Genomic DNA, 12,287 nt, shown 5'->3' with positions numbered 1-12,287 from the left:
AAGGTGAGTGAGAAAGTCTGTTGATGACAAAATATTTCAGAGTAGGAAAGATAAGAGCCAACAGTGAGGAATGGCAGAAAGATCTTATCAGAATTAGTAAATAGGCAGTAAATTAAGGAATGAAATTCTGTGGTAGTAAATGCAATGGGAAACACGTGGGGGAAAAAAGAAATCCCAGCTTCATATATAAATAGGATTGAGATTTTTAGGGTTAAGACAGTTTCATGCAAGCATCAGTTCAGTGCTCATTAGTGATCAAAACCAAATAAAATATTATGAATTAGTAGAGAAAAAAAAAGTGAACAAATAATAGAAGGCCATTTGCCACCATACAAGGCCATGGTTCTGCCACATCTTGAATACTGTGTGCCATTGTGGCCTCCTCATCTTAAAGATAGATCTGGGAGTAGAACTGAGAAGGCTTCAGAGAAGGACAAAAAGGAAATTCAAAGTTATATTTATAGAATGGCTTCCATACAAGGGTTCATCCATGTGACACAGGAGGCTGGTACTCAAAGCTGGAAAGGCGATCAATATTTGTTTAATACTATGAATAGATACAGCTGAGGCATATGCTGGTGGGCTAGAAGTAGGCTTCTTTAGGTAGCTAGAAATCATCAAATTCTCCAATCACTGATATTTGTAGAAAAAATATGTAAAGTGTAGCAGCAAAGAAAAGTAAAGAGGACCATGGGAAATTTGGATAGAGACTGAATTTTCCATCTGGAGAATGAAGGGTTTTCCAAAGAAGGTAGCAGAAGCCAGGTTCAAAAAAACCAGTAAGAGGGAATAATGCTGTGGAACTCATTGCTGAAGGATATTATGGAGCATAGAATTTTACAAAATGTCAGAGTGGACAAATGCACAGAAGAGCAGTCTACTGAGAGTTACTGAAATGGAAAACATATACAGAAACAATATCTAGCAGAGGAAATTAGAAATATTTGACAGCTGGGAAGAAATTAGGGGACTATCATATGCTTGCCACATTCTTGCTCTTCTCCAGGCATCTCTTATAGCTGCTATTGGAGACAGGATGTTTTTTTAAATGAGTCTTTGGCTGATCCTGCATAGCCATTTTTGTGTTCTCATTTGACACAGTAGATTGGGATTTACTATTTCATTTGTCAGATTCATCTGAGTTTGCATTTTTTGATCAACCAATCCACATCCTTATTCTTTTCATCTCATGTAGCAAAAAGGCTTGTAAGTTAAAACCAGAGAGGTCTGTTTCTATGAAATATTAATATGTGTGGCTTTCTGTGTTTGTCCTCCCTTTCCAAAGTGTCAGTTTGTAACAGGTACAAGTCCTTCACTGTGTTTTACTTCCCCCTGTTATAGCTCCATTAACTTTCATTCTCAGTTTCTTTTTTTTACAGCCAAATTTCTGTAGAATACTGGCTTTGACTTGTCTAGAAATTATTCACTGAATAAAATATTTCCATGCCACTAGTAACTTTGTACAGTGTGTAGACAAGTATAGGAAGAAAAACTGATCTGAGTAGAGTGGTAAACTAGGTCCACATTTTCCTCCACCCATTGCATAAACAGGATTAATATGAGGAAACTGGATCCAGCTAAAATTTCCTGAGTGGTGTCCTGCCTTGATAATGGTCCAGCTTATAGTTAAGTCCATCAGTAGTCTCCTACCCATGCTGTATCTGAGATATCTGACTGAGGAAAGAAAATTCTGAATTCTTTTATACAGAGCATATGCAAACACAGTGCTGCCAAATACTTACAGTGCTATGCCAGCAAAAACGATCTTGGTTTTGATTAGTTATTTACCTGAAGAGAGAGATTTTCTACCTTGAGTATTAGATTGTTTGTTTACATTTTCATTTGCCCTCAAGTAGTCATACATTCAGAGGAATAAATACATAATTTCTAAACCAATACTGTAATTATAGGTAATGAACTGTAATAGAGCTAGAATAAAAGGAAAAGAGTGAGAAATCAAGAGGCATTCTGTACCTCTTTGAATGACTATTTTTTTAAATCTCAAATTGATCAATCTTAAATTAATGTTAATAAACCTGTGGTTGATTTTACCCTGAGAAGAGGGCCTAAATCACCACTTAAGGCTTTCATGGTTTTCCGAGATCACTTTCCAACTTAGTTTTCTCTGCTCCCAATGTTCAGGTTTGACCTGACGAAGCATTCAGGGCTCAGTGTCTTAAAAGAGAACTCCAAAATTTCTGAGACAAATAAACTGCGTATCCTTTAGGAAGTCCTAAAAATACTACACACATTCATTAAAATACAATTAATGATCTTAAACATCATCATAAAAAATTCTTCAACCTTAAAGAGGAGGATACAGAATGAATGGAGTATTCTATTTTAATGGAGTAAAAACTGAATTACAGCTCAATTCCTGTGTCTTTTTTAATGATGTTTTGGGATATTGTGCCCAGTGACACCACTGTCTTTGCTCCTTCGTAGAAGCAGAAAAAGAAATGGAATAGCAATTTGTCATTATTCCTTGGAAAAGAGTTACCAGGCAGTCAGCTACTTGTACCTTTTTGATATCGGTAAACTTTACTAGGTGGTGGAAATTCGTACTTTCCATTAAAAGTACAAGACCAGAACCAAAGGTTAGTCTGCCAGGCTTACTGATTGCTTTTGCACTGACATTTGTAGTGTTGGATAAGCATTTCTAAATCTTTTTGCTCCTTACTATTGTTCTAGATGGACACTTTTGACATCATAATAATTCAAAATCACTTCTAGCTATACAGTCATGGAGGAAATCGCCCTCCTCAGCCCTTTTCCAACATTGATATATTGCACTGTAGTGGTGTTGTGGGTTAACCCTGGTGGGCAGCTAAGCACCACACAGCTGCTTGCTCACTTCCCCCCCCCCCTTCCCCAGTGGGACAAGGGAAGAGGAAAGGAAGAATAAAAACGAAGAAACTTGGGGGTCAAGATAAAAAAAAGTTTAATAAGTGAAGGATAAGTGGAAGAAGAGAGAAGAAAACAAGACAAAACAAGCGATGTAAAGGCAACACTCACCACTTCCCATGGGCAGAATGATGCCCAGCCAGTTCCTGAGCAAAAGATGGCTACCCCCTCCAAACCCCCTTCTTTTCCTTTTAATTGCTAAGCATGTTATATGGTATGGAATACATCTTTAGTTAGTTCAGGTCATCTGCTCATGTTGTGTCCCCTCCCAACCTATTGTGCACCCCCCATAATGTATTCACTTGAGGGGCCAAGAGAGAAACAGAGAAGGCCTTGATGCTGTGCGAACACTGCTCAGCAAGAGCTAGAACATTATTGTGTTACCAGTGTTTGGGTCAAAAATAGAAACCACAGCACCATATGAGCTGCTATGAAGAAAATTAACTCTACGCTAGCCAGGCCCAGCACAAGTAGGCCAAACTTTTCAATCTTTCGTCTAGGAGTGGCGCTTAGCTGTGGAAAAGAAGGCAACTCTGGTTATAGTGAATGAATTGATAAGGTAGACTATGCAAGTTTCTGAATTATATGCAAATATACTCAAGGAAGAGCACAAAAAAGCCACCACAGAGTTTGTGCTGCTCAGTGTTTTAGCTCTCCATTAGCCATTTTAAATTGGCTCTTTTTCATGTGCCACTACAATAGGTCTATGTTTCAGTAAGCTAGTTTTCACACTTCTGTGATGGGTTAACCCTGGCTGGATGCCAGGTGCCCACCAAAGCCGTTCTATCACTCCGCCTCCTCAGCTGGACAGGGGAGAGAAAATATAACAAAGAGCTTGTTGGTTGAGATAAGGACAGGAGAGATCACTCACCAATTACTGTCACAGGCAAAACGGACTCAGTTTGGGGAAAATTAACTCAATTTATTACAAATCAACCAGAGTAAGCTAATGAGAAATAAAACCAAATCTCAGAACACCTTCCCTCCACCCCTCCCTTCTTCCCAGGCACAACTTCACTCCCAGATTTCTCTACCAAACCCCCTCTAGCGGCACAGGGGGACGGGGATGGGGTTTACGGTCATCACACATTATTTTCTGTCGCTTCATCCTCCTCAGGGGGAGGACTCATCACACTCTTCCCCTGCTCCAGCGTGAGGTCCCTCCCACGGGAGACAGTCCTCCACGAACTTCTCCAACGTGGGTCCTTCCCACGGGCTGCAGTTCTTCACGAACTGCTCCAGCATGGGTCCTTTCCACGGTGTGCAGTCCTTCAGGAGCACACTGCTCCAGCGTGGGTCCCCCACGGGGTCACAAGTCCTGCCAAAAAACCTGCTCCAGCATGGGCTACTCTCTCCACAGATCCACAGGTCCTGCCAGGAGCCTGCTCCAGTGTGGAGTTCCCACAGGGTCACAGCCTCCTTTGGGCACCCACCTGCTCCGGCGTGGGGTCCTCCCCGGGCTGCAGGTGGATATCTGCTCCACTGTGGACCTCTATGGACTGCAGGGGGACAGCCTGCCTCACCATGGTCTTCACCACAGGCTGCAGGGGAATCTCTGCTCCGGCGCCTGGAGCATCTCCTCCCCCTCCTTCTTCACTGACCTTGGTGTCCGCAGGGTTGTTTCTCTTACATGTTCTCACTCCTCGCTCCGGCTCCTGTGTTCTCACTGTCCCAACTTTTTTTCCCTTCTTAAAAATGTTATCACAGAGGTGTTACCACAATCACTGATTGGCTCGGCCTTGGCCGGCGGCGGGTCCGTCTTAGAGCCGGCTGGTATGGGCTCGCTCTCTCTCGAACACAGGGGAAGCTTCCAGCAGCTTCTTACAGAAGCCACCCCTGTAACCCCCCCCCACTACCAAAACCTTGCCACACAAAACCAATACAACTACTAAGTGCAAAATCTCATGGATTTGCATGATCTTTCCTGTATTATTGCAGCCTTGTGGTTGGAAAGAAGAGAGATGGAAGAAAATTGTGGATCAGTTCATGTAAAAATAAGTGCTGCATTTGCAGAAATTCTATTACACAGCAATGCTCTGTATTATTTGGTATGCAAGTCTCTGAGGATACATATAGCTACTTTCTACAGCACATAGTATACTAACAGTATATGAAAAAGCAGTTGGCTGGAAAATGTTAGTGAAGAACAATGAATTCTAGAGCTTTTTTATTAACCCTTGTGGGCTGTTTTTTTCTAGTGCTTACACAGACACTTGACTAGGGAGGGCAGGTTCAGGCCTTTAATCATGAATGCAGCCAGTTACACACATGAAAATCACAAACAGAGGTCTCGGGGCTAACTGCGTGATGAGAAGTCTTTCAGGTATTACAAAATTGATGACAGTAACAATCAATTGTATTTGTTAGATCAAGTATGAAGCAGTATAGCATGCATGGAATCTGAATCATCCATTTTCATGAAATATACTGGCTTTCAAAAAACCACCTGTATTGGATCAATCAGCAACCATTTCAGAAAATACCTCCTTCCTTTCCTGGGTATTCAGTTTTATACATCTGAAAAAAAGAGACCTTCTCTTTAGAAGGTTTTTATACCATTACGTCTTGTTACATGGAACTTGTAGTGTAATCCTATGAAATGTAAATCATTGGATGCAGAAAGGAAAACAAAAGAAAAACAAGCTGTGAGCAAAGAAAAATATAGTGGTAAGCAATCTGTATCTTACCTACAGATTGCAGGTATGCTGGCTCTGCTAGCTAACTGCTTAGATTCATAGCAGGTTGACAGATTCATGCTAGACAGGCATATTTTTCCTTTTAACCACATTTCTTTTCTTATTTTGCACTCCTTCCCCACATGCCACAGCAAAATTATATTCTGAGTCTCTTTCTCTCTCCCTGTGACATCTTCATTGCTGCTTCATTAACCAGTGCACCATCAGTGCATTTCATTACAGCTTCTCTCCTGGCTCACTGTGTTGATGCTAAGATGCAGCTACAAACTGGCTATCAAAATGCTAGTCTGTGTTTTAATCCTTCCTTCCATTCAAAAGAGGAGGAAGTCATCTCTTTGGCAAAATTCTAAATAAAAGCCATATTTTTTCTATTAGCCTTACTGGCCCATCAACCTGAAATGCACAGGGAAGGTATAGTGTGGGATATGACAGATTTATTTACCTATTTGTTTACTGTAAAAGGCTGGGGGCATGCCTCCTATCTGATCAATGTATTAAGACAATTTAGACTGATTTTATGTATATGTGCCTTCAACTGACCTTGAAAAAGTACTGAAGTTAATGAAAGCATGCTTCAATTCCATGATTGTTAGGAAATGAAAAGGCCAGGCTGTGATAGATATCCTCCGTGACATATACCTCCAGTTGTACCAGTAGGGAGGGGACATGATTTAAATACTAGCTGGTTTCCAATGGGTTTCCTGGGTTGGGAATACACTCAATTCATTTTTAAGTGAAGAGAAAGATGTAACTGCAAGTATGATAGAAGCATGTAAATCAGTGCCAGAACACAGAGGAATAAAACAGGCATATTCAGAATCTCCTATTTAGCCATGAAAAGGGAAATAAGAAACTTGATGTCCTCTTCAGAGGAGAAATGTTAAAAAATGTGGCAGTGCATCCGGTCCGAATTTTTAGGGGGAATGGGACTAAGGGTGTTGTCGGTCCCTTTCCATCCACCCACTACCCCCTGCCAATTCCAGCCCTTCCTGCTACGCTCTGTCAGAGCTCTCTACCAGTGCTGCATGTCAGACAGCTGCAAGGCTGCATCTGTTCTCTGTTTTCCACACAATTAAGGCAAAGAGAAAAAATATAAATAAAACAAATTGCTCTGACACTAAATTCTGTGAAAAACTATGGCTGAAGTTTATGATTTTGTAGGAACTTGGTGCAAGATTTTGTATTTTTTAAAAATGTGATTTTGCAGGATTTTTTTTACTATTAAATTGGTGGCCCTTTTTTTTTTTTTTTTTTTGTAAATACACAAATGGCTTTCTTTCTTGCACAGATCATTTTTTTGTTTGGGGAGGAAGGTGTGAAAAAAAGAAGTGAGGAAGGAGAAATGCATGTCATACTAGATACAGACAAGGCAAATCAGTACCTAATCTGTAAGGGACTATGAGAGAAGACTGTGACTCCTCTTGCATTAACTGAGGTACAGCACAGAATACGTACAGCTGTTGACGCAAAACGCATTAAAATTTTCATTATTATTTATATTGTAGTTGTGACTGAAGGTCCCAGTCAAGAACACAGACCAATGTGTACTCATAAAAGGAGTAGGGAAATTATATTACTATTATTAGATTTGTAATGACACGGACTCTGAGCATGGTCAGGCTGGCACCACGAAGACAGCACCCTGACAGTGGACTCCAGGGACAGCAAAAATAAATGAATGTGATGGTGGAAGACGCAGTCACTTTGGAGAGACAACATTCAAGCAAGAGTACTTCACTCTGAGATGAGAAATGGCCAATGAAAGCCACATAAAGACTGGAGGATGACATGGCTGTGTACCTTAGTTTTTGCAGTACTTCACTGCATACTCATCACTTACAGGCATCATAATGGAAGTAGATTTCAGGCTGAAAAATAATGCGAATAGCTGGGATTAAATCTGAAGGCCAGTGTAAAAGACTGACAAAGGAGAATTAAGTAATGACTACTTGGAAAGAAGAGGAAAATAGATGTTTCTGTTTTGTTTTACTGAGTACAGAGATATCATTTAATTTCTCAAAAAAAAATCCCTATGATTTTGAAATCTGATCATTTTGGTCTTGGGTGGGAATGATGGATTTTGTATTACGTATCTCAATATATCCTTTCTTTCTTCTTCCCTTCTTTCTTTTTCAGGTTACCTGTGCAAATTTAACAAATGGAGGAAAAACAGAACTTCTAAAATCAGGAAGCTCCAAATCCACACTAAAGCACATATGGACAGAAAGTAGCAAAGACTTGTCCATCAGCCGACTGCTGTCACAGACTTTTCGTGGAAAGGAAAATGATACAGATTTGGACCTGCGATACGATGCCCCAGAAACTTATTCTGAGCAAGATCTCTGGGACTGGCTGAGGAACTCCACAGACCTGCAAGAGCCTCGGCCCAGAGCAAAGAGACGGCCCATTGTCAAAACTGGGAAATTTAAGAAAATGTTTGGCTGGGGCGATTTTCATTCCAACATCAAGACTGTGAAGCTAAATCTGTTAATAACGGGGAAAATCGTTGACCATGGCAATGGGACGTTTAGTGTTTACTTCAGGCATAACTCCACTGGTCAAGGGAATGTATCTGTGAGCCTAGTGCCCCCTACAAAAATAGTGGAATTTGACTTGGCACAACAGACGGTGATTGATGCCAAAGATTCCAAGTCCTTTAACTGTCGAATTGAGTACGAAAAGGTTGACAAGGCTACCAAGAACACACTCTGCAACTATGACCCTTCAAAAACCTGTTATCAGGAGCAGACCCAGAGCCACGTGTCATGGCTCTGCTCCAAGCCCTTTAAAGTAATCTGTATTTACATTTCCTTTTATAGTACAGATTATAAACTAGTACAGAAGGTGTGTCCTGATTACAACTACCACAGTGACACACCCTACTTCCCATCAGGGTGAGGACCAACGTGTGTCTGAGACTGAAGCCTGGGGAATAAAAGAGGTCATATGACAGGGCTGTAACCTCAAGGAGGAAGGCCACATCTATTGCCTGGAATGTGTCTACCTGCTGCTGCTGATGTCAAATGGCTGCAAATATGTTAGTGGAAAACAATCTAATGTAATTTTTGCCCCGTCAGCTCCATGTATCAATCTAGTTGTAAATCACTATGGATTTGAAATAAAACCATACACGTACACAAAGACACACACTCTTTTCAGCTCACATCTATTGAGATTCCTGTTAAGAGAGCTTTCATTGTCCAATATCTAAGGTTTCAGGATAACCTATCATCAAGCAAAATGGATTAACTAGACAGAGAATGGTTTCTAACACAGACTGTTATGGAAATCTCTTTGAAAGTCCTTTGAGTACACGCCAATCAATAATCCCCACTCATGCATTCTACTGCTTGGAGTAGCTGTGCTGGTAAATAATACTGTAGGAGTAAATACTTGTTAAAATGGGAAAAATGTGTGTCTAGATTTCAGTATTCCTTATTATATGAACACAGCAAAGCATCGTGACTTTTTTCCAGCATACAGTAGGCACATTCGAGGTGGTGTTAGGTGGCTCTTTTTCCATGGAGCGAGCCTGTTACTAGTAAAGATGGGCAAACATTTGGAATTTACATGTGGGCAGACATTCTGGTTTCATGTTTCTCTGACTCTTTAAGCTCTGATTCTTTAAACCTGGTTGAGTTTAGGCCAGCTAAGCTACTTAAAAACTCTCCAACTGATCTCTAAGAAGGAAAATGCCTGGCGGAGAACATGTAAGTTATAAGTGGCTGTCTTATCTTTATTACAAAATATTGTAACAAATTCAATATCCTAGTCTTCATTTGTATGAATGGTTTGTATTGTACATAATTTAACCGGTGTTATTTGAGCTGCTTATTAATATTAACTTGTAATTGTCTCTCTGCTTGTTATTGGTTAAAAACAATCAAGGAAATGAGGAATCCATTTTATCAATGTAGCTGTAAACTCCATTAAAAGACAGAACTATGTACAAAGCATTTATTCAGCTAAAGTATTGTTGAAAGCTATACATATACAACATTACAGTCTGTCTGTATTTAGATATTTTATTTCCAGAGAAAAAAATGAACTGTACATAAAAATAAAAAATCTTAAAGTTGAGTTTCAATATGTACTGTGTAGATAGTAGTTTAAATGGCGGATAACACTCCAAGTCTGACATGCTTGTCAATCTTGTCTCTTTGCATATGTACATATATATACATATATTTATAAATTTGTGTGTGTGTGTGTGTGTGTGTTTGTGCATGTATATGTACGTGTGTGTGTGTGTGTGTGTGCAAATACATATAGACGTGTGTAGAATATATAAAAATTTCTTGGGCCCTATTCTTAGCAAGCAGATCTTATTACTGAAGGGTCTGGCTAACTTGAGTGGAAGCCCCCACTTGGAAAAGAAATTACAGGAGCAGGGCTTTGTTTAAAATGATTTATTATCATTTAGAAGTGGGGAAACATGGAGCCGATCTCTATGTACACAGGCCTTGTCTTTGCCTTAACTTAATTTTAACCTCCTCTGAGGCACTGATCTCTCTTTATGGAATGAAGACATCCCTTTTTATGGTACAAGGGAATTTTCTTCCTATAAACAAAAAGCTCATAGATTTTTTTTGTTGTTGTTTTTTTGTGTATAGTGGCATACTTTACCCCCAGCATCCAGATAACCAGCAACTATAGCAAGTCCATGCCTAAAAGAAGGCTGCCCAAAGAAGAACTCAGTATTTCATCTCATATCTTTCAGAATTATCATTCCTTGCAATACTTTCTTCCCCCTTCCACCCTTGCCCCCAGGTTCTGTGCTCTTGTGTCAAACCTGTGAATACAGATATGGGTCAGCTTCCAAATATGCACAGTGTCACGAACAGCTTCTCCAAAGTCCCAATAAACACTCCACTAAAGTTTCAAGAAGTGAGAAGTTTGAAGCAACTTCCATTTGTGGACCTCTCTTGCTGAAATGTGCAGAACCTAAATGACAATGAAACAAAGCAAATGTTTGACAACATTTTTGACAAGTAAACATTTTCCCATTGATGTACGAGTAAGAGAGGAGACTTCCATATTATTATTGCTTTGGCTTCTTCAGATATGCTTGTGGGAATTTCTTTATTATATATGACATTTCCTGGGACAAACTTGTGACCCTGGACCCTGTGTAGATTTGGAGAAAGAAATTGTCGAAGCCATACAGTCCAGAATTTGATCTCATTCAGGAATATGCTGAGATACAATTCTTTTTTTTTTTCCTTTGCCAGGAATTGTAATTATACAGGTAGTGTTTCCTCATTTGTGCTCTATGGAAAGTAACTGTTCTGAATATAAACCATAAAGTAATTTGTGCTACAGCGAAGAGTAAAATCTTGGCTCTATTAAAGTCAGTGGGAAATTTGCTATTGAGTTCAATACAAATTTCAATTTCATAGTATGTAGAATTCCAGCGTTAAATATGATTAGCAATCTTAGCAATCTGTATTATGATTGAGCATTACATGCTTTGTATTCTCAGTCATATTTCTGAAAAATGGATGTGAAATACTATTACTGGTACAGTTTCATTATTTTCTTTCTTTTTTAAAACTTCCCATAAACATATGAAGTATATACATTCTGTTTATATATATATTTATCCACTTTTCAAGTAACATCAATACAAAAAGGAATTATTCATCGTGCAATGGTTCTGATACTTTTAATTGTGGTATTTGGTTCTTTATCTGCCTCTGTCACAGTCAGTCATACTATTTTTTAGTCTTAAGCCTTTGAAGAACTTGCTATTCTTCATAAGCATTCTTGAGTTTGAACTTGGAAGAGTTCTTTTGGTGATCTGGTTGTGAAACAGTGATCTAATATCAAAATACATAATGTGTTACTTAGGTGCTAGTTCATTGCATTTCAATCAGTCTCTTTTGGAAATATTTCATGTTTGCTACTTTGTTAAAGAATGTTTGGGGTTTTGCCATTTGAAAAAGGCATTTAGTGAACATGAATGCATTAATTCAGTTAAACAATGTATGTATGGGTATCTGGGTCTTGCACATGAACAATGCCTTAATGGAGTGCTAGGCCAGACAAAAGTTGCCTCACTATAACTCACTAATTCTAGACATAATAAGGATGTATATCTCCAAAAGTATATTTTTAGGATTAAAGAAGGTTGAGTTATTTATTTTTAAGAAATGAAGAGACTGGTTTTGTTCACCTTTTTTTTTTTTTAAACATTTAAAGCCTGCTTTGTGTCTTATTTTCACTACATAGAGAAGTCACAAATAGGGTTATTTTAATGAAACCAATTACTGCTGTTGCAAAAATGCATGGATCATGCACCTGAGCAGAGATCAATATATTAAACTTGCCTTGGATGGATCAGTGATAGAACTTATTTGTCAGCTTCCATGCTTTTGAGAAAAGGAATCCAGGATATAGCAAACGTGGTTTTACATTGCAAAAATCACTGATCAAAGTTCTAACCAGTGATGGAAAGCTGGGAGACTCTCTCTTGTTAATTTTATCAAAATACTTCAGCATGGGATGGAAAAATATGCTTTCTTCCCTCCTTATGAAGTCACTCATAAAGTTTTATCCCTTTCTCCCCTTTTCCCAAGTTTGCATGGATAATAAGCAAACTAATAAATTCATCTTTACCATGACCTTGTCTTTCAAAGTTTCCCTTACTTAAAAAGTATGATGTCAGAAACTGTTGAAATTTACTGT

At 39.0% G+C, this 12,287-nt stretch overlaps 1 protein-coding gene across 3 annotated transcripts in view; it reads left to right on the top strand.

Moving 5' to 3' along the window:
- NXPH1 (neurexophilin 1) overlaps positions 1-9,680 on the top strand; it is a 174,977-nt gene extending 165,297 nt beyond the window's left edge. For all 3 annotated transcript variants that reach the window (XM_069774430.1, XM_069774415.1, XM_069774423.1), the window contains exon 3: positions 7,737-9,680. In XM_069774430.1, the coding sequence (XP_069630531.1) occupies positions 7,737-8,498 (762 nt within the window). In that variant the 3' untranslated portion in view covers positions 8,499-9,680. The remainder of the gene's footprint in view (positions 1-7,736) is intronic.
- The last annotated feature ends 2,607 nt before the right edge of the window (positions 9,681-12,287 follow it).

This window comes from Haliaeetus albicilla, chromosome 2 (assembly GCF_947461875.1).
Source record: "Haliaeetus albicilla chromosome 2, bHalAlb1.1, whole genome shotgun sequence".
NCBI lineage: Eukaryota > Metazoa > Chordata > Aves > Accipitriformes > Accipitridae > Haliaeetus > Haliaeetus albicilla.
Note: the sequence above shows the minus strand (reverse complement) of the source record. Positions and strands in the feature narration are given on the sequence as shown.